The sequence below is a fragment of the Sceloporus occidentalis genome, unplaced genomic scaffold (genome assembly GCF_023333645.1).
Source record: "Sceloporus occidentalis isolate IW3139 unplaced genomic scaffold, rSceOcc1.0.p SCAF_7, whole genome shotgun sequence".
Classification (NCBI taxonomy): domain Eukaryota; kingdom Metazoa; phylum Chordata; class Lepidosauria; order Squamata; family Phrynosomatidae; genus Sceloporus; species Sceloporus occidentalis.
The window spans coordinates 16,652,242-16,675,636 of record NW_028316987.1 but is presented as its reverse complement, the minus strand read 5'-3'; the positions used below and the strand labels follow the sequence as shown (position 1 = coordinate 16,675,636).

The following is a 23,395-nucleotide window of genomic DNA, read 5'->3' as shown; positions in this document are numbered from 1 at the left end:
CAACAAACTAAATATCCCAGGATTCCACAGCACTGAGTCATGGCAGTTAAAGTGGTGTCAGCCTGCATTATTTCTGCAGTAAGGATGCAGCCCTAGAGAGACTAGGGTGGCTCCTTGTTATTGTCCTTTTAATAACAACAACAAAAATCTTTCTAATCCAACAAGCTTTAGCAATTTTACTGTTTTTCAATAAAAGGACTATTTTAGGATGATATACTTTTTAAAAATTTTTTGTTTTAAACTGTTACCAACAATTAACTTTCTTGTTTGTTTACTATTGTTTTAATCACAACTTCTCGTAGTTTTAACCACACATGTTTTCATTTGTAATTTGTTCCAGTTTGAAAAGATGAGACATAAATAAAGAGAGAGGGCTTCTCTTGTTTGGTGTGCACAGCTGTTGCATGGATTTTCAGGAATCCTTGATAAAAGTAATGTCTGTTCTGTGCATTTTGCATTCTTTCAATGAGAATTTCAAAAGAACAGCAGGTTGATTTTTTTTATTTCAGAGTTATGTTTTAATACCCTGCAAGAGGTGTGTGCCTGTGAGCTAGGGGCAGTTCCTTGCAATGTTTATGTAGCATTAGTGCTCTTTAGATGGAAAGTGGGGAAGCTCTAGCCCTCCAGATGTTTTGAACTCCTCCAAGCCCCACACTTCCCAAACCATTGCCTATGCTGGTTTGGACTTCTGGAGAGTCAAATGTTCCCCACTCCTGAGGTAATTCATTAAAAATAAAATAAAATAAAATAAAATAAAATAAAATAAAATAAAATAAAATAAATGAAGTTGAAGTAATTTAATTTGAACTGTGCTTAGTACCATGGCATAGCTCCAGTGAGTTCCTTATTTAGAAAATAGAACTAGATCATGACGTAAACTCAAATAATAATTTGGTACATTTAGGTCAAACACAAGCATATGAAGGGTGAAAGATAATATGCAATAATAATAATAATAATAATAATACAATAATAATTACAGTGGACCCTTGTTATACGCTGGGGTTTGGTTCCAAGATCCCCTGTGGATAACAAAATCCTTGTATGCTCAAGTCCCATTAAATAAAATGACATAGTAAAATGGTGTCCCTTATAAAAAATGGAAAATCAAGGTTTGATTTTTGAAATTTATACTTTTTTTGAACATTTTCAAACCATGTATGCTTGAATCCGTGTATAAAAAATCCGTGTATAAGAAGGGCCGACTGTATATTTATTTGTATCCCACTCTTTTCCCAGGACTGGGACTCAGAGTGACTTCACAGCATTAAAAACAGTACAATTAAAACATTTTTAAAAAAAATCTAAATATCTAAAAAGGAGTCTGAAAGAGAAAAAAATAACAATACTTCTTTTATCCTTTGAAGACTCTCATGTAGAAGCCCACAAATGAAAAGACATAAAAATATTAATCTATTCTCACTCATTATTTTTAGCTGATTTGATAAAGATGGCCACATCACAAGCTAAAGTCTGCAGAATGTGAAGTGTGGCTTACATGGCATTTGCTGCAAGGGAAGGCGCCGAACTCCAAGGTTTTTTTATTGTCTTTGTGTGTATGTGACAGCCAGCATGGTGTAGTGGCTTGAATACTGTCTGGCCATCAGGGTTCAAATTGCCATGCAGCTATGGAGACCAACTGGGTGGACTTAAGCAAATCATATTCTCAGCTTCAGAGAAAGGCAAAGACAAACTCAGGAAAACAAATCTTACTGAGAAAACCATGTGATAAGTCTGCCGTAAATTGGAAACATGGAGGCACACAACAATAACAACAATGTGCCTTCAAGTCACCTGTCAGTTTAAGGCAATGCCATGAATTTCATAGCCTATGAAAGGAATACTCAAAAGGTTGTTTTGACAGTTCCTTCCTCTGAAATATAACCTTCAGCACCTGCTATACAATGACAAGTACTAAACAGGGTTGATTGACCTTGCTTAGATTCTAAGATCATACTGGATTCGGTGCCTTTAAGGCAGTGGTTCCCAACCTGTGGGTCGGGACCCCTTTGGGGGTTAAATGACTCTTTCATGGGGGTCGCCTAAGGCCTAAGGCCATTGGAAAACACCTATTTAATTACAATTATGAAGTAGCAATGAAAATAATTTCATGGGTTTGGGTCACCACAACATGAAGAACTGTATTAAAGGGTCACGGCATTAGGAAGGTTGGGAACCACTGCTTTAAGGAATTTAGGCCCTAACTTTAGGCAATGCTTTTTTCCAGGTAGTACTGTATTCCACTGGCCCTGGACAGAAACAGGATATTCAACAAAACAGATATAGGGAAGTTGTACTCCACCAGATGTTATTGAGTTCCAGCTTGGATCAGCCCCCATCCAGCATTGGCAAGATCCCCAGAATATAGGAATTGTAGTCCAACACCATCTGGAAGACCACAGATTTTGCACTCTGAACTAGTTGGGCTTTTGACTCCTGTTTTGCAGAGATCATGTCTGAAACGCTGCTCCTGGCATGTCTGAAACCCTGCTCGTGACAAATGACATTTGCCTTCAGTCCCCAAAGTTGCAACAGTGAAGCTGTGCAAAAGTTAAGAAAAACAGTTCAAGCATCCAAAGAAAAGGGAGCAAGCAAAGCTATCAGGGGAATGCAAGCAAAGCAAACAGAAGACGTCTAGCTGTTACTGAATTTCAGTGACTAACTCTCTGCAATGCTATTCAGGAAAATTTCATGAATTCTTATTGGGAGGCAATGTCCTCACTCTGTCCCTCCTTGTTGCTACACCCCATATTGGGGAAGGACAAAGGGAGGGGAATGGGGCAACAAAAACAACAGATGTATTGGGGTTCTACTTGAAATTGGCCCACTATTAACCCCCAAAAATCCTTCTCTCATAACCTAAGATGTGTGAGAGTGGCTGTTCTTATCAGTGAGAGGAAAACACTGCCCATGCTCAGTACTACATTGTAGATTCCATAGCTGACCCTGGGATTGTTTAAAAAAAAGCTCTAGCCCCCATGGGTCATGGGGAGGGAAAAAAACACAACTGAGCCTAAGCAGCTCATAACTGACTCTGGTTGTCAATGAATCAAAGGGCAACCAACACTGTCAGAAGGGCAGGGCGGAGCTGGAAGCTACTCAAAGGTCTTCCCAACATGCTCCAGTTGCGTTTGTTACACTGAAAGAAAGCTGATACGCTGTATGTTCAAGGAAGCATTTCTTTTGACACAATTCATAACAGATTTAAAAAACCTCCAAACTGTGTTCTCAGATATGCTGGTATTTCCTCAGTTAGGTGATAAGTAAGGCACTCACACACTTACGCTCTCTTCCTAATTTTTCTCTACAGTGAGCAAGTGGGGAAGAATGCTCTCAAGATCCTCTCAGTGTACTCTGGGCAATGGTGACAATCAACATGCTCAAGAGGAAGCAACGGTATATACAGTGGTCCCTTGGTATCCACTAGGGTTCTGTTCCAGGACCCACCATTGATACCAAAATCCATGGATGCTCACATCCCATTAAATACAATGACATAGTAATATGGTGTCCCTTATATAAACCACTACAGTCAAAATGAAAGTTTGCTTTTTGGAATTTATATATGCATTCCATGGATACAGAGGCCCGACAGTAGTGGTTTATCTCCTAGAATCTTCTGCTGTTACATACAGGGTGGGCTGCAGATTGACAAGGGGCCTTCCACAGATTAGAAGAGTTGCCAAAACAAAAACTGGAGACATCTTGTTCCCTTAATGGTTGTGCAGGTGTCGCTTGTCAAGCAACCAGGTAACAAACAACATCTGCTCTTCTATACAACCATTAAAGGAACAGGAACCCTCTCCAGTATTAACCCTGACAATCCTAGAAACTCGGCCCTTTAGTGGGGAAAGCAGCTAATTTAAGTCCTTAGGCCCTAGATTGCTCCCTTGCCATAGCCATGTTTTCATTAAAGGGGAATAATAATGAAATATTGGCTTCTTTTACACACAGACATACATGCACACAAAATACTAAGAGTGGTTAGATGGGTGGGCTCCTGGAGGTATCTGTGGAAACAATATATCCTTCTGGCACAGCTTCCAGATTTCCGCCTGCCTGCCATGCACCTCTCCTGCTGAAAGAAAACACAATCGCTTCCTCTGCAGAGGGGAAATCCTGTGTTTATCTGGCTCTAGTATCATTGTGGCCTGGTATCCTTCACCTTCTGCATTAACCTCCCGCTCCAGCAGTCTAGCCTTGGATGCAGTGTTTAAGGCCAAACAGCAAAGTTCACGCTAGCTTATCCAAATGAGTTAAAAGCAATGGAGTCAAGTTTCCAGAGCTATACAATAAGCCCTATTCAACCAGAATCTTTTGGCAGGCAAAGCGGAGATGAGCCCATTGGCTTCAGCCTTTTGTTAAGTCTTCATCACCCATCCATGCAGCCACTGTACATATTAGGGGCTGAACCTTCTGCAAGGAAGGCATCTTTATTTAACAGTTTATTTTCTTTACTTGAGAAGGCTTCTTGTATAATTTAGGACTCTGGAAAATCAGGGTGTTGAATCACAGCAGTAAATAGGGTTGCCAGAGTGAAAACTGGAGAGGGTTACTGTACTTCTAACGGGTTTGCAGAAGAGCCAATTTCAGCAAGTATTGCTTGTTACCAAGTTGTGTGACAAATGCTTGCTGAAAATCCCTCTTCTATATAACCATTAAAATTACAGGAGACTCCAGCAGTTCTTACTCTGCCAACTTTGTAAGTAAAGGAAGCCCAGAATGTGAAGAACTGTGGGCATAAGCGATTAGGAAGCAGTGCCAATGGGCTTCCTAGTCTCTCTCTCATGTAATTTTCATTGGAACTTGGAAACATTGCTTTTGGGCACTGTTAACTCCCAAAACAATCCAGCCCACGGTGACTCTGGGAGCTATGCTTAAATCCAATTGTAATCTACTGAGACAATGGGAACTTGGTAAACAGACTCAAAGATAAATTTATTTGAAGTTAAAGGTTTTCATGGCCAGCATCCATGGGTTTTTTGTTTGTTTGTTTGGGTTTTTTGGGCCATGAGGCCATGTTCTTGAAGAGTTTCTTCCTGACGTTTCACCAGCAGCTGTGGCTGGCATCTTCAGAGAATGCTGGCATGGAAGAGAGTGGGGTATATATACTCCTGAGGTTGAGGGGAAGTGATTTGCATGTTGATCTGTGTACTCTTCTGTGTATTGTTCAGGCTACCAGTCCTGAAAAACACCAAAATTAAGACCCAGCCCATGCAAATGAAAACCACCCAGGGACAATGGATCATTAATTAAATAGACACCGGGAGGCCTTGCCATTTAACAACAGAACAATACACAGATCAACATGCGAATCACTTCCCCGCAACCAACAGTATATATATATCCCACTCTCCTCCATGCCAGCACTCTCTGAAGATGCCAGCCATAGCTGCTGGAGAAATGTCAGGAAGAACCTATTCTAGAACATGGCCTCAAACCTGAAAAATCCATAAAAAACTATAAATTTATTTATTTTAATTGGTCTCCTCTCTACTTGGAAGTAACAGTGGAGGTAAGCCTCCCAAGAAATTTGAAGGCTTTTATAGCAGTCTTCAGTGGGTTTTCCAGACTATGTGGCTGCATTCTGGAAGCATTTATTCCTGACACTTTGCCTATATCTGTGGCTGGTATCTTCAAAGGGTGAAGATACCAGCCACAGATACAGGTGAAACTTCAGAAATAAATTCTTCCAAAACGTGGTCTTCAAAGTAACATTTACAAACTTTAATTCTAATTGGAAACCAAGAGAACACTGGATGGGCAAGCTCAATTTTGGGAGAGCCAGGTTCAAATTTCAACTCAGCTATGGATTTGCTGGAAGGAGAGGTAACCTCTATTCCTCAACTACAAAATTTACTTAGAGAAACAATCCATCTTCCCATTCAGCTTTACACGCGTCAAGGGAAGGGCAAATTTGTATTTTACAAACAAAGCTTTAATCAGAATACAAATACAAAACCATTCACAATACAAATTAGCATTATTACCTCACTTGGACTGCCATGGTTCTGTCCTATGGAATCCTGGGAAATTATGGGAAGAGAGAATTCTCAGCCAAAGAGTTCCAGTGCCTCATCAAACTACAGACCCCAGGATTCCACAGAATAGAGCCAAGGCAATTAAAGTGGAATAATAGTAGTGTAATTGTGTAGTGTAACCAGGCCCAAGAAGTCAATACAGTACTAGCAGATTTTGTGAAACTACCATAGCTACCAGCTGAATATGGCTGAATCATATTATAAGAGTTGTAAATTAAGAAAAATATCTGACCAGTTTTGTGAACAAAGGTGAAAGTGCTGGTTTAAGACATGCTTAGGCCCTAAACTCAGTCAAGTGAATAAGAAACTACATAGCAAGAATTTTTTAAAGAAGTGTATTATTCTAAGCTAGGGAGAAGAATTCTATTGTTTTCTATTTAAAGTCACTCCATAATCCATTTGTATAGTCTATGCATAAATCAAGCACTGACTGAGGAATGGAAGTCCAGCCACCCATCAATCTTAATGGTGAGGAAGGTATTACAGTCAGCCCTCCATTTTTGTGGGGATCCATTTCACCCCCCGCACAAAAATGGAAACTCACTTATATTCAAGCCCCATAGGCTTGAATGGGGCATGTGCCCACAAACGAGTGCAGCAGGGCATGTGCTGCGGGGAGCGCCCCATTGAAAATAAGAGGTTGCCCCTCCATAAATATTCAAGACCATGGACTTTAAGTCCGTGAGAAAGGAGGGGCAACTGTATACCACTTTCTTGGAGCATAATGAAACCTTCCATAGTGCTAAGTGTTCAAAGATATAGCTGTGTTAGTCTGTAAAATCAGTATATAGAGTGATTTTGTAGCACCTTTAAATTAATGGAAGAAAAAAGTGGGCAGCTTGAGCTTTCCTAGACTTAAGTCTACTTCTGTACATGCATATGGAGGAAATGCATCTGAGCAAGCAGACTTTAGTCTATAAAAAGCTCATGCTGCCCACTTCTTTCTTTCACTTAGTCTCAAAGGTGCTACAAGATCTCTCTACATAATGAAACCTTTTTTACCATCTGATACCTAGGTATATGATCTGATTGATGACTATTGACATCTCGTTCCATATGTTCTTTCACCTGCCACAACTATAGCACTATGATTCCATGTTAACTACCACCGCTGCCTCCTATGAAATCCTGGACTTGTACATTTGATGACACACTAGAGGAGCTCTCTAGCTGGGAATTCTAAGCATCCCTCCTTAAAATGCCAATCCCAGGATTACAAAGGATGGAACCATGACAGTTACAGTGGATTCATTGTGCTGTAATTGTGGAATGTAAGAGCCCCCATGAGACACAGAGAGAAAGAAAACTGTGTGACACTGGCTTTTGGACATCCCATCTCTGCAACTCCTACTTGTGTTTGCTCTGTGTACAAATAAAATGCTAAATTGTATAAAAGTCAAGCAATCCAAGGTCACATTGCTTGCATCTAAATGGATTAAGATCTTTTTAGCTGTGTTGCAACTGAGTGACACATATCATGGAGCATTTTGTTACAGATTTCTTGAGGCACTTTTTGACTCTTTGTGTCTGCCAGCCACTTCCCCAGATGTTCCCACGTTGCTGGTTCATACAAAGAGACTAAAAATGCAAATAGATGCATTACCTAATCCTATTGTGGAATCCAGTTCCCATCTACTGAACTGTGGCAGCTGGTTTAGAACACAGAGGACTTTAACTTTTGGTGTACACATGAACTTACAGCTAGCATACCCTTTCTGCAACACACATCTGGAAGCTGGGAAAGATATCAATAAAAGACAGACATGCTGCTATTAAAATTAGCCCAATCTGTTCAACTCTACAGGACAGAGTTTTCTAATTCTAACTCCAGTGCAAATAATAGGACCCTTGCAGACAGAGAGAAACACGGGGTGTGAAAACTGGCTAGTGCCTCATCAGCTCCCTGGATGCTCTCCTCAGACTCAGAATTACTATTGTGAATCCTTACAGTATTTCCAGTATTCTTATGACCCAATGGAGACAACCAACTGTAGAGAACACTGACAAGCATGCAGTGGAAAACCACATATTCTTTAGAATTAACCTAGCAAATTTTGGGATGCCAATATTAACATGCTGCAGGTTTCCCTTCCCTCAGTAGACATATGGTGCCTATGAGATGCTGCTATTGTTGGCACAGGAAATATAGGAGCCATATTCGCACAGGAAGGCTTGGAAATGTTACTTTTTTGAACAACTCCCAGAATCTGCCAACTAGCATGGCCATTACCACGTATCTCTCTTACATTTAAATGACAGAATACCAAAGAAGAAATTAGAAGGGCCCAGCATGTATGTCTACTGCATACAGGTGTGTGTGTGTTTAATCCTGGGTGTTTGAGACATTCCTTATAATCTCAGGTTTTGCAATCTCAGGGCTGTGCTCCCTAAGGCAGCCACATGCAACAGATGTCTTGCTCCCTACTCTTTTTTCGGTGGGGAGCACTTGGAGCGAAGATTAGAGAGCCTGAATTTGTGCACTTATAGACGGGGAGGAGAGAGCTTTGAGGAACTAGCATAACTTAAAGAGTAACAGCAGGTAGCAAAAGGATAAAGCACACCCACTCTGCTGCTCCTCCTTTCCAAATCCCTCACCCCAACAACTTTTCATGGTTGCTTGTAATACTGTATGTTGTTAACATGGTACAATCAGTCATTAGAAACACAAGACATAGTAGAACTATGTAACTAGGAGAACACAGTAACCATTAGGATACACACCCAGTGTGCATGTTCAATTTGTCACAAGCAGCCCTGACTCAGCATAGAGAGGGAAAAGGTTAAAGACATCTGTCTGAAGTCTATAGATGTAATCAGACAGCAGTACGTAGTTTGCACTTCCATCTCTGGGTAGGTGATCTGGAGAGGTGATGGGTTAAGTAAAAGAACACAGGAGTGAGGAGGCAAAGTTCAATAGGAAGGGATGTATTTGAATTTTTTGGTAAAGGTTCCGCGCACCCCACCAAAAAGACACATTTTGATAGGCCTTAAAAAGTCAGCAAGTATCACTACTACTATGTATTTTCAAGCCCTTGCACATAACTGAGCTGGTGCAGCTATTATGGCAGGGAGCCTTGGTAATTCACTGCTCACATTAGTGGATTATATGCATGAACAGTCGATGTTACATCTGAAGCAGAGACTTACAGAAAACCACTGCACTGTGCACACAAAAGACATCAGCTACTTCCACGATGCAGACAGGAGGAGGTAAACTCTCTAGATATATAAGCAGATGCTGCAATAATCCTGTGTCCACATGACCTCCCTCAAAAAAGAAGAAAAGAAAAGAAAAAAGAAAACAAACTTTCAATGCACGATGCACCTAGCAACAACCTCACCAGATCTAAAAACTATTCAGCAGCCCAAACTGCAGAGATTTGGATTTGATAATCACATATTTGAGCAACATATGTCCTAGCCCATTTTTCTTGGCCATATTTTGATTAATCATAACCATACAGAGCCAGGATGGAAGAGTGGTTTGAGTGTTGGATTGTGACTCTGGAGACCAAGGTTTGATTCCCAGCTTATCCATGAAATCCACTGAGTGACCCTGGGCAACTCACATGCTCTCAGCCTCAGGGGAAAGCAATGGCAAACCTCCTCTGAACAAATCTTGCAAAGAAAACCCTATGACAGGTTCGCCTTAGGGGCACCCTAAGTCAGCAATGACTTGAAAGCACACAACAATAGCAAAAGATCAGGGAGATATTAAATTGGTTTTCTTTTTAAATACAACCATCCCAATCTGTCCACCCCAGTCTTAACTGGGAAAAACTTTTTCAGAGTCAGGGTTCAACCCAGGAACAGTGCAATTTGTAACAAAATCAACAGAACTGTTCTCCCTTTACCAGTGAATGCAATCCTAGATGTGATGGCAGGAAATGTGAGTTTTCAAAGAAGGCGGCAACAGGAGAGGGGCCATCAGGAAGGGGATGCTATGCCCCCCCCTTCCCAAATCAACCATTCCTCAGTCATTTCCTTCATAACTGAGCTCCAAGGCTGGAAATGAGGCCAACATTGAGAAAAAGGAGCAGGGGGGTTCCTCCACAACTTTTCCATTTGAAGTTGCCCTGTGAGTCTCTGCTTTTTCTCGGTCCCATTACCATCACAGCCACATTTGGTATGGACCCGAGACAGCCTTCTCAGTGGCTGCTCCCAGACTCCCTCCCATGGGAGGTTTACTTGGTCCCCTCTCTGTTCTTGTTCTGACACCAGGGAAAGACCTTTTCTTTTCTTTACTGAAGGAGGTGTTTGATTCTTAATACTTTACAGCAGAAGGATCTTTTACTAGATTATGCTTTAAATACATATTTAAAATGTCACTTAATCCTCCTAATAGAATGGTGTTGTGGGTTGTTTTGGGGGTTGTACAAGGTTATCATTTGTTTTTAACGTGTTGTATACCACCTTGGATCCCGCACCTGAGAAAGGTGGGTAAGATGGTTGGATGGACAGATAAGATTTTGAAACATTATTGTCACACTAATCTCAAATAAGAACAAAATAACTGGTAGTTTAATCAGGGTATCTGTGTCAGTGGCTAGGCTTTCCAAGCACATTTAAACTCTAGCATTTAAAAAGTTAATTCAGTCTAGGAACTATTTTTTTAAAAAATCTTATCACATAGGGGTGGGTGGAATACAGCACAAATTAATCTGTATTGAATGAACTGGTGATCTCATCTGAAACACAAACAAGTATGTCTCTCATCTGCAAAGAATTTCCAGTGAACTGACTGAAACCCCCTCCCAACCCCACCCAGGGCAGCCATTAGAACAATGTAGAAATTTGTTTCCAAGTTAACAACATTAAATTTCATACAAAAAGGTAAGCTTTGATGCACTGATTTTTATACACTGACTCATGGCAAGACGTTAACAGGTTTTCAATTTGAATGAGGAACTGCTGTATGTGGAATCTTCCAAAGATGAACTTTGGTGGAACTATAAGCCAGGGAATAATTATTAGATAATGTGGTTATCTGGGAATGAATGAACCATGTATGACATGGAGACCAAGAGCCTAGGAGCATTACTTTTTGGACAACTCTTGATTCCTCCCCCCCTCCTCACCACCAGATTGAGAGTTCTATGAGTTGCCCAACAAAGCAACTTTTTCAAGCTCTGTGAAGACTTCCAGCCCTGGCAAAAGACTTCCAGAAGAAAGCAAAAAGGCTAACACGAAAGCCTTTCATGGAACCCTCCTATTCTGACTTAGGGCACTTCCACACTGCACAATTATAGCATCATGAGCCCATTTTGCCTGGCATGGAAACATCCTATGGAATCCTAGGATCTGTTGCTTAGGGAATTAGATTTTTTGCCAGAGAGCAACTCTAGTGTCTCATTAAACTACAAACCCCAGGATTCCATAGGATGCAACCATCCTAAAGTGGAATTGTAGCACTTCATTTTTGCAGTATGAAAGGGTCCTTAGGAGGACACCATCTACTGTTGGAGATTCTGGAAACCACTCACTCAGGTACCCTCTGGCTGATTTTAGAGCTGTATTCCAAAAAGTAACTTTACCAAGCTCTGGTGCTTGGTAGTATGGTTCCAGCTGCTGAACATGGCAAGACCCACCTCCACAAAAACTGGTGACACTGGGGTGGGTGGTATAGAACCATGACATCAAAATTTCTACCAATGCCAAGCAAGATCCATCAGGGAGAACAAATAGTAAAGAATTCATTTGTCACCTTATACTGCATCACTGAATCTCACCAGCTGGATTGCTCATAGAATAAAACACAAGCACTCTCTTTTCATGTAAACTGTCATATTACTATCATCATCATACCTGATCTTAGTTAAATTAAGATGACTCATACAATGGGGGAGGGCAGTGTAGGAGAAAAGCAGCATGGATTACCAAGAACACAGTCAATAACATTTAAAATATGCTTTTGCTTTTTGAAAAACAGCAGAGTTTGCAGGAGGCTAGCGCAAAACAAATGACCTGTCTCAAAACAAACTGGGTAAATCCCCTCTGTAAAATCTACCATGTCTCCAGATAATATGCAGATTATAAAGAAGTTATAGCCACATTTTTGGTTTCCCGATGTAATTCAGTGGGGAAAGACTGGTGATCCAGATTTTCAAATATCAATTTGGATTTGATGTGTGGACAGGAATTGTCTGGATCTGGATTTATTTGCATTGTACTGGGTTCAGATGCAAAGCACTGAATCAGACCCCAAGCTCAATGAGGGCTCTGAATTACACTGAGGGCCCAAGGTAGTCTATCAGGATCTATGCTTGTCTTTTCACAGAATTCAGAAAAACAAAATGGCCACCAAGTATTACTGCATAATTTTACACTTACAGATGTTAAGAAGCAATTTATGTCTATTGGAGTCTTGGGGGGAAAATAATTGCTTGAATCAACAACATACACCAATGAGTGTTTAATGAGTCTGCAGCTGATAAGTCACACAGTAGTAGAAAGCATGGCTACAGACATGGCATCTTTCATCACACACAGAACAGTGCTCAAATTAATAAATAAATAAAGGCTGAACTAGCTTCATACAGGGCATTTAATCCTAAACAGACAAGCATAGGTTTCATGACTGTTGGCGAAGCTCCACGCATGAACCTGACATCCTAAATGTAAGAGATCCACAGAGCAGCACTGGCAACACCATATATTCACTACTACATTTTGCTTCCCACTGATGAGTCATTGTTCTGAAAGTCCACATATCTAAAGTGCACCAATGAAGAATTCCAAGAATTCTTTCTTCCTCTTTTCATTTCTGGATTGATTTCAGTTGGAACACCAAACATTTTTGACATGGAATTTTATTTAGAATTAAAGTTAGGAATGCAGGCTCCCCCAGAAAGAAAGAAAGAAAGAAAGAAAGAAAGAAAGCCACTAATTAAGGAATTGAAGGGGAAGCTTACTAACTACTGAGAGAGTTCAGATTAACCCCAGTCTATGGGGAAAATTTAGAGTCTCAACATGTTCAATTTTGGACTATAGCTCTAGAACCACACATGCCACCATGGCAGAGGGATTCTGAAAACTGCAACTTTCCAAAGCTCTAGAAAGGTCTTTTCAGGAGTGGCCCTTCAGTTGTGGACTGGTCCTCAAATTGTGAAATGGCCTCCTTACAGAGGGTTCACTCAGCACCTATTTTATTGTCTTCCAGGTGGCATTTGCCCAGGCCTTAATACATCATTTTAAAATCATTTACATCTTCATCAATGCACTTAATGCTGGCATTTTGGTGTGCATTCAATGTTATGCCTTTCCCATCACTAGATTATAACTATGGTTGAAAGTATTTTAATCTGTGCTCTGTTACCTATTGTTCTGCAATGGGGGTTTGTGGGCTGTTTCAGAGGGTTGTGGTTTCACATTATTTCACTTAGGGATTCAAGCAATGGTGTGACTAAACAAATACGGTAGGTAAACAGGTTCTGTAGCCAAATCAGTGAGAAAGAAGTACATATGGGCCCTGACTTGCTCACTGTCTACCCATTCTTTCTTTCAAACTTGTCTCGATAGCACAATTTCATCATCACCCGGTTTATGAAGCCTGCACATTCCCCTGGAATATGGTGAAAACGACAAGGGGGCATGTACAATCTTATGGAGGCATGCACCAAAAGTAAAATGTCGGGATCTAGAACAAAATGGCAAGGAGAAGGGAAATGGAATGACTGCAAATCCAAACAGCAATTCAGGACTCTTTTACACTACTCAGTTATAATGTTAGAATTTCACTTCAACTGTCATGGCAACATCTTAGGAAATCTTTGGGTTTGCAGTTTAGGGAGGGACAGTACTTCCCCAAACTACAAACTTAATGATTTCCTAGGATGTTCCATGGCAGCTAAAGTGAAATCATAGTGATACAGCCATGAAATGTAAAAAGCCCCTCAGATCATTACCATCCTTATGGTACTGGCTTATGTTTTGCCTCTGACAACCATTTTCTTTGTGTTGGGATATAGCAACTTCGCATGCTGAGTCCTTCTAGGAACATGCCTTCCCTCACATGCTATGGGAAACTTTCTTACCTCATCTTCCTTGCAACATGAAGCTAGATCTGTGTATTTCTTCATACACATGATTTTGTAAGTAAACTTATTATTTTCACTCTAAGAGACTTTGTCTTAATTTGGAGACATGTGGCCTGGGAGATAAAGTGGGCCCAGTTTTTTCCTACTCACTTATATTCTGCTGTGTTTGTTCTGCTAATGAGATTAAACAATCTCTCCTGCTTTCCTAAATTTCTAATGAATCTCAAGAAAGATAAATTCCAACATTTTGGGTGTATTGTGCAGTCGTTTTCTCAAAAATAAAATCTTAATGATTATTAGAATCGACTCATGAAAAGAGGGAGGCACTATGTGAATACAGGTAATATTCCAAGATGCTGCAACAGGTCTTGTGTTTCTAGCAGCCATCTTGTTTTTATCAATTTTAAAGGTTTAGATGCTGCTCAGCAGACACCAAAATGGATTCAGAACCTCCAGATCCCTGAGAAAAGCTATTTGTCTACTTTTAGGGAAGAATTCATCAAAATAGCAAAGTTTCACAGAATTTCACTATCTTATCATAATTTATACTAAAAAGAACAATTGTCTAAGGATGTTTATGCACTGCAGAAATAATCCATCTTGACACCACTAACTGCCACAGCTCAATGCCATGGAATTCTGGGAATTGTAGTTTGCCGTGACACCAGAGCTCTCTGACAGAAAAGGCTAAATCTCTAAAAAAAACCTACAATTCTTAGAATTCCATAGCATTGAGCCATAGCAGTTAAAGTGTGTCAAACTGGATTATTTCTGTAAGGTGGATGCAGGCTCAGTCCTGGTCTTTATAAAGTCAAAATAGTGTCATCCATGCATAAGAAGCAGATCCAGAAGAACTGAAAGGTCTGAAAAATAAATTTAAATAAAAGATGCCAAAGGGTGGAAACCCCAAACTGGAACAAAGATTTCTCAGTAACCTCAGGATGCTGACTCATTAATGGGGAAGAGGAGCAGAACACTGAGGGAGAAAGAAAATAGGAGAAGGAGAATTCAACTGGGAATCTGAACAGCAGCTGTTCACACTGCAGCATTTCATTGCAAGTCCCACTTGTAAATGCTGCTGATTATAGCTCATCTTATCCTTTCTTTACTTTGTAAAATGTTTTGGGAGCAAACTGGTTTGGAGATCACTAAAACAGCTTTCAGGATGAAGGCTACAGAATTTATTACCTGTGTAGGAACAGGCAGGACAGCAATGCAGAAACCAAAACCAAGGCCATCTCTACTTCCACCCATTCAAGGCAATGCTAACCCCCCCCCCCTTCACCCAGCTAACAGGTAGAGATGCAGAAGTAATTACAGAACACCAGGGGACATTGCTTGGGAGCTGCTGTCGGTCTATGTTTTCTCAGCACGATGCCCATTTACGTAGGAAAACAGCCAGCTGTTGTCTCTTGTAGAAGAGGATGGATGCCAGGTTCTCTAATGCTCCCAGCAGCTCAGCTCAGGCTTTTTGCCTTTCCTCTTACAAGGGCTCCAAAGTACAAAGCACAAACCAATCAACCAGAACAGCACTGAAATAGACTGAGCTCCCTGTGAGGTGGATGGCACCAGTGGGTGTTTCCACACAAGGGCTTATTGTGTGCCCATTCATGGAATTTTGTGCAGGGGTGTGTGTTCCAGATATCACCTTCCGGGTATAATCTTTCCAATTTGACTTCCTATTCTTCCTTTTTTCAAACCCTGAAAATGTATTAGGGATATCTAAGTTTTTATTATATAAAATCTACCAGGAATAACAGCACTTTGACTGGCACAGGCTGAGTCTCCCTTATCCAGACTTCCAAAATTCTCCAAATACCAAAACCTTTTTCATGGGCGGCTGAGACAGTGACAACTTTACTTTCTGACAGTTCAATGTACACAAAATTAGCGTTTCATATACACCTCACTATTTTGAACGCTGTTCAATTTTCATATAACTCATCAAAACCAACAAATTAAATCTTTGGCCTCAAGGTTTCTAGATTTAAATGTAGCTTGTCAACTAATTAGGCTATCAAAGTCTTGAGGTAACTATCAAGGATCAAGAAGATTGAGTTTTGTTTTTTAAGAAAGAGGGGGAAAACTGGCCTTAATGGTTCAGTCCACCATTTGGAATGGGGTATTCTTTGAGTTTTTTTCTTTCCTTTTTTCAAAAATAGAAATTGCAAACCTTAAGAGCCCCACTTAAAAATAATGAAGTTTTTTAAAAAAAAAACCAAAAAACCTGCAACCAGTTCTCCTTAACCTTGTGGTTATTTGAATGCAGGGACAAGGGTGAAAAATATTTCTTCAACCAGAATAAAATAGGGATAGTATGCTCACTGGTATACTGTATATTTGTAAATAATTTTTTAAAAACTTTAATTGCAAAACCCAAAGATTGCTAATGTTCAGATCCAACTCTCTAGGACACAGAAGAGGAGCCCTCTTGATGCTGCAGGACCACTATTTCTATCAGCCATAGGCCCATTCCTTACGGGCATATAGTATGTATCCAGTATGTACTAGGGTTAGGAAGAGGTGTCACTTCTTGACGCCCCTAACCCTAGTACGTACTGGATACGTACAAAATGGCAGCACCCATTCGACACGGGCGCTGCCATCTTGATGTAGTGGACGCATAGCATCAGCACGTCACGCCCCAGATGTGACACTGCGAGTGCGTGACTAGCGCCTCACGGTGTCATATCCGAGGCGCAAAAAGAAGCGCCATTTTCAGGCTGCTTTTTTGCTGCGTCCGGGAACTGCGCGGTTTGGCCGCTGCGGTTCCCAGACGCAGCAACCGGCAGCACCGGCAGACCGCCGCTTTCAGGCAGTCTGTAACGCGCCATAGATAGCATAGCCAATGGTAAGGTATGGTGGTAGGTGCAGTCCAACACCATCCAGAAGGCTATTTTCCCCTCACTGCTGCTCTAGGGTAAACACTTCCAATAGGGGCCCCTGCAGATGTGTTTGACTCCCAACATCCCCTATCAACATTATTATTATTATACTTTATTTATATAGCACTGTAGCTTTACACCGCACTGTACATACAGACAATAAAATCGATAAAAATGAAACCTGTCAATGGCATACATTCTACAAAATACATATAAAACAATAGATAGTAATACACAATAGAATTAGATAAAATAAGGAGGCAACAGATTGAAAACATGTGAGGTCCATCCTATCTGGAGAACACTAGTTTGGCAGAGGCTTCTCTCAAGCCCCTACTGTAGAAATAAACGTTAAGTCCCTAAGTATGGTTTTGTTTGTTTTTTTAAATCTACAAATCAGCTACCTTGCAGATCAAGACTGATGACAAACAGGCCTAAGCTACCACTTAATTAAGTGGAAATGGAAAAAATGGTTGTACGTTAAGTATGATGTTCCTGGAGGACGATAAAAAGTCTAGTGCAACCTAGTCTTGGCACCCAGTTAGCAAAACTGCCTTGAGATAGTCATTTCTAATTTAGAGAGTTCCGTTAATATCACCGACAGAAACACTGCCTTACAAAGGGAAGCAGTTCTAACACTACAAAATTAGGCCACAAACTGGTTTGATTTGCTCCTAGTAGATAAGCTTTACTGGGGAGTTTCCTATACCTGCGGATGTTGGATTTGTTATGTTGTTATAGATCAAAACCTTCAAAATTCTTGATAAAAAAAATTAATGCAAGCAAGTAAACCTTTGGTCCACTGCACACAAAAGTCAATGCACACGCATGAAGGAGTGGTGTTGCACCACATCACACCCTCATTTGGTAAGCGTAAGACCACATCCTACATTTGCACCAATGTTCATGTGCACAGCTTGAGCTCTTGAGACAAATGATCAACTCTACATGTAACCACCAATACATGCACAGGGCAGGACTGACCCTACTATTAGGCAGAACAAAATGGCTGCCTCAGGCAGCAGGTATAGGATGTCATGAAGGAGCAGCATGTTGTATCATTACCCATTTACTCCTGGGAATTTTCTCACTCTGGTGTCAAAGTAACATTGGTGTTACCATGTACCTATATATATATATATGTATTGTACCTTGATGGGAGCAGCAGAGAATAGGAGGCTGCATTTGTTTTTCCATCTGAGGCAGCAAAATATTTGGGACCAATCATGGGATAAGCTCCCCACTCAAATTGGCCAGGCATGCAAGCAGAATACTCGGTGAAGTAGACAGCATAGTCCCATAGGCCTGTTGCAGACTGCCAAAATAAAGCTGCTTTGGGTCTCTTTGGAAGTATGCTATTTAAATGATGCGTGGGTCCTAAGAGTCCGGAGGTCGCATCAAAGCCACACTCCGTTCCTAAGCACTGGAGTGCAGCTTTCGTGCAGCTTCCGGATTCTTTGCATGCATGCATCATTTAAACAGCATACCTCCAAAGAGACCCGAAGCAGCTTTATTTTGGCAGTCTGTAACAGGCCATAAACTCAAACATTTGTTTTATAGGAAAGAAAGGGCTCATTTGACCCACTCCTAAAGCCTCTGGAATTGCCCTTGAATAGAGGGGAAGTGTGGACTGGGTCCCCTCTAATCTTCCTCCCTCTAACCCTCCCCTATCAAAAGCACAGAGATAAGATTGTCTCTCACATTCTTTGTTGGCTAGAAGACTGTTTTCAGTCACATGTGTTATTAACTGATTGAGATAACAAATACATTGAAACACATACATCACCTGAACTTTATTAACTGGACATGTTAGAACAGGAGGGAGCAGATGTGACTGACATTCTAAAATAGACATTTGGGTGCTCACTCTTCCTTGCTCCAGAGGCTAGGACTCTGGAGACCAGGGTTCAATTTGCCATCTTAGCCATAGAAACCAACTGGGTGACCTCGGGCAAGTCATATGCTCTCAGCCTCAGTGGAAGGCAAAAGCAAAGATCCTCTGAACAAATCCTGCCAAGAAAACCCATGATAGGATCACCTTAAGGCTGCCATAAGTCAGAAGCAGCATGAAGCCACACAACACACATTGTTTCTGTCTTATTCCTGAGTATGCACATGGGGGCGGGGAAGGGGAGAGAAAGGGATGTAACTAAACAAAGGAAGGAGCAAAGTACTCTGTGTAGGATTATTTTAAAATATTTCTGACATGTGTCGAAACTGGGACTGTGGCACTGAAAATCAGTCTGTGAGATTAAATGCTTGGAAGGATACCATTATTACAGCCCTTGTGTTGATCCTGAGGGAAAGAAATGATGTTAAAAGCTACACTGGACTAGAGATGCATGGTACTAGAGAGGCATGCTTCTAGTACCAAGGAATTATAAGCCATGTGTCTGATCTTCACTGACAAGCTGCTCTCTGTGAGCTGCCTAGCGTTGTGTGGAAAGGAGCCTCAGGTGCCCTGGTGCCACAACCAACTGCAATTCCCATGGCAGCTCAAGTGGTGTCAAGATAGATTATTTCTGCAATGTGGATGCAGCCTGGGAAGCACATCGGAACCTTGTTGGTAGCATGGCACTCTCCCTCCCTCTATACATCCCAAACATCAGAGGAGAGGAGCCAGGGCATGCCACCTTCACATGGCACTGTCAAAGGGCCTCAGCACTTCCGAAAGGTTCAACAAGAGGGACCACACCTCCACCGGGCCCAGTCCTTTTGCCGAAAATGGAGAGGATGCATGAAGCTAGGGCAAAACACTCAAACCCCTCGTGGGAGGAGAAGAGGGTCCCAAAAAAGCTTGCTTGGCTACCCAGCCAAAAGGCGTGAGGCACCACTGCGCCAGCTCTCCTCTCCCCTCCACCCACCGCCCACATGGCCTCTCTGGCCAGGCCAGCCACCGCCCATTTTCCTTCTACTGAGTGCATCCCACAGCTCCCCACTCTCTTCGTTTCTTCCTAATTCACCCCAGGGCACCCCCCTTTGGGAGGGGGCTGTGGAGCTGTGTGAGGGAAACGTGAGAGCTGGTGTGTGGGGCTGTATGAGAGCTGAAATGTGGGGCTGTGTGAGAAAAATATGAGGGGTGTGTGGGGGCTGTGTGAGGCTTGAAATCTGGGGCTGTGTGGGAGAAATATGAGAGGTGTGTGGGACTGTGTGGGGCTTGATATCTGGGGCTGTGTGGGAGAAATGTGAGGGGTGTGTGGGACTGTGTGGGGCTTGAAATCTGGGGCTGTGTGGGAGAAATGTGAGGGGTGTGTGGGACTGTGTGGGGCTTGAAATCTGGGGCTGTGTGGGAGAAATGTGAGGGGTGTGTGGGGCTGTGTGAGGCTTGAAATTTGGGGCTGTGTGGGAGAAATGTGAGGGGTGTGTGGGGCTTGAAATCTGGGGCTGTGTGGGAGAAATGTGAGGGGTGTGTGGGGCTGTATAAGGCTTGAAATGTGAGGGGTGTGTGGGGCTGTATAAGGCTTGAAATGTGAGGGGTGTGTGGAGCTGTATGAGGCTTGAAATGTGAAGGGTGTGTGGGGCTGTGTGAGGCTTGAATTGTGGGGCTGTGTGGGAGAAATGTGAGGGGTGTGTGGGGCTGTATGAGGCTTGAATTGTGGGGCTGTGTGGGAGAAACGTTAGGGGTGTGTGAGGGAAATAGGAGGTTTGTATGGGGCTATGTGAGGGCTTAAATGTGGGGCTAAAAGTGACTGAAGGAGGGAGAGGCGCCAACCCTCCAGCCCCAGCCTCCCTTTGTCTCCACCGGGGAGGAAAAGAGGCGGCCCACACCCATTTCTCTGACAGGTACCATGACTTGTGGGGGGGAGTGAGAGGGCGCCATGCATCCTGCTTACTACCACTCCGCCCCCGTTTCCATTGCTCTCCTTACTACCTCTGGCCTCCCACCCCTCTCTTCCTACTCCAACCTGCATCTTCCAGCCTCCCCCCTCCCACTTTCACCCTGGAAGGAACCTCTCCCTCAGCCCCATACTCCCCACCCAGGAGGCTGCGCCCCTCTTTCCCCAGCCCTCCTTTAGGCACCCTCCAGGGGCAGCCACACCCCAGCCCCAAATTCCTCGATATGAAGGGGGGGTCCAAAGCCCCTATCCAACCCAGCCACGCCCCCCAGCCATCTTCCCGCCGCCCGCCTCAGCCCAGCTTCCTCCAAGGAGGGGAGGGCTTCTCTTCTCCCTCCCTGAGAGGTGACCAGACGTCCTCCTTTCCCCGGACGGCGTCCTCCATTTTCACCTCCTTTCCAGGAGGAATCCCCAAAGGCCCTCCATTTGGAGCAGGGCTAAGCAGCACGGCTTTCTGATTTGTTGGAATTTATTCATTTCATTTGTATGCCGCCTTTCTCCCTCCAGAGGAGACCCAAGTCCTCCATTTTGAGGGGCCTGGTCCTCCTTGGACCTATCTGCTCCCCTCAACCTCCCTCTCACCCCCAGGCAGGATGTCCTCCATTTTTAGAGGCTTGGTCCTCCTTGATGATGGTGATGATCATTCTCATCAGCCTCCCTCTCACCCCCAGGGAGGATGTCCTCCATTTTGAGGAGCCTAGTCCTCCTTGGCAGTGAAGACCCATCTGGCCATTCTCCTCCTCCCTCTCTCCCTTGTCCTCCATTTTGAGAGGCCTGGCCCTCCTCGATGATGATCATGATGATGACCATTCTCCTCTGCCTCCCTCTCTCCCCCAAGCATCATGTCCTCCATTTGAGGGGCCTGGTCCTCCATCTGGTCCCCCTGCTGCCACCCCCAGCCCTGACCCACCTTGGGGCTGGAGACTCCCTCTCCGGCGGCCAGGACGGTGCCGGCGGCCTCCATGCCGGGGCTGAAGGGGGGCGCGGGGAGCCTCTCGTAGAGCCCCTGCCGAGCCAGGAGGTCGGCGAAGTTGAGCCCGCAGGCCCGCAGCTGGAGGCTGACCTGCCCGGGGCCAGGGCTGGGCTCCGCTTGGGGCAGCTGCTTGGTCTGGAGCTTGACTTTCTCGTAGCCCCCGAAGCCACTCAGAACCAGAGCCTTGTAGGGGCGCCCGGGGCTCTCCTTCTCCGGCTTGCCCTCCTTCTCCTCCGGGGCTGCTGCTGCTGAGGCCGCCTCGGGTTCCTTCTGCTCCGGGGGCTGCTGCTGCTGTTGCTCCGATGGTGGGGCTCCGGTGGAGGATGGAGCCCCTGCATGGTCGCCCCCGGCCGCCTCTTCCCCGGACATTGGAAGATCCTCAATGCAGCTGGGTCTCTGCAAGGAGAAGGAAGGGAGAGAAGGAGAAGAAGGCGCGGCTGGCCAGATGTGTAACAGCTGGAGGAGGAAGGAAGGAAGGAAAGGCAATGTAAAAGCCGGAGCTGGACTTCAAGGCGGGACGGAGCTGGACCTCCTCTGCGCCGGAGCAGCAAAACCCGGAGTGGATTGCCCAAAAGGACGGGCCCTTCCCTTCAGGAAGCGAGGCGGAGACTGCAGCCACTTTGGGTGGGTCAGGCTTAGGATGATGATGATGGTACAAAAGGGTCTGCATCATCATCCACACTGGAGTTGGAGGAGGAAGGATCCGGTTTGACGCCGCTTCCACTGCTATGGAGTTCTTCTGGGAATGGCAGCGGAGTTCAGTGCTGTCTCTGTGCAAAACCGGGGGTTGCAAACATGCAAAGATATAGCCGTGTTAGTCTGTGGAATCAGTGCATAAGAGAGATCCTTGCAACACCTTTGAGACTCACTGAAAGAAAGAAGTCAGCAGCATGAGCATTGCTAGACTTCAGTCTGCTTCCTCAGATGCACTGGGAATGAAAGTTGGAACACTGGTTGAAATGGGGTAGTACAAATGGTGCAAGTCTGAATGACAGGGAAATAACCCGGTTTCCAAAACAGGCTATTTTGTAGTGAATGGGGCTGTAGTTGGTTGTGGCACGAAAGCTTTGTGCTGGAGAAATAATCCGGTTTGATGTTACTTGAACTGCCCTGGCTCAATGCTATGGAATTCTGGGAACTGGAGATGGTTGCGGCACCACAGGTTTGCACTGGAGAAATAATCTGGTTTGATGCCACTTGAACTGCCTTGGCTCAGTGCTATGGAATTCCAGGATTCGTAGTTGGTTGTGGCACCAGAGCTTCTGGTGCCACAACCAACTACAAATCCCAGAATTCCATAGCATTCATGCCTTGCATCACACTGAGCCATAGCAGTCCAAGTGGCGTCAAACTGGATTATTTCTCCAGTGCAAAGGCAGCCAAAGTGTGCAGCCCAGTCCTAGGCAAACTGGGCTGACGCTGCTTAGCTTCTAATATCAAACAGGATTTGGTGCTTTTAGGGCATTTAGGTTCCCAACAGCAAGGGCTGGAGACTGTATTTCACAGCAAGGAACTAGACAACCCTCCTCGAAGTATTCCTCGCCTAAGGAAACCCAAGGAAATCGACAGGGCTGGCGTAAGTGGACAGGCGTTGTGAAAGTGCTTACACACAGAAACCACAATG

The 23,395-nt window shown here is 43.6% G+C and overlaps 1 protein-coding gene across 1 annotated transcript in view; it reads right to left on the bottom strand.

Moving 5' to 3' along the window:
• The window catches only part of VAT1 (vesicle amine transport 1), a 32,024-nt gene extending 9,669 nt beyond the window's left edge, over window positions 1-22,355 (bottom strand). Inside the window, exon 1 of the mRNA XM_089532139.1 lies at window positions 21,709-22,355. Within this exon, the coding sequence (XP_089388265.1) occupies window positions 21,709-22,140 (432 nt within the window). The 5' untranslated portion in view covers window positions 22,141-22,355. The remainder of the gene's footprint in view (window positions 1-21,708) is intronic.
• Between the last annotated feature and the right edge of the window lie 1,040 nt (window positions 22,356-23,395).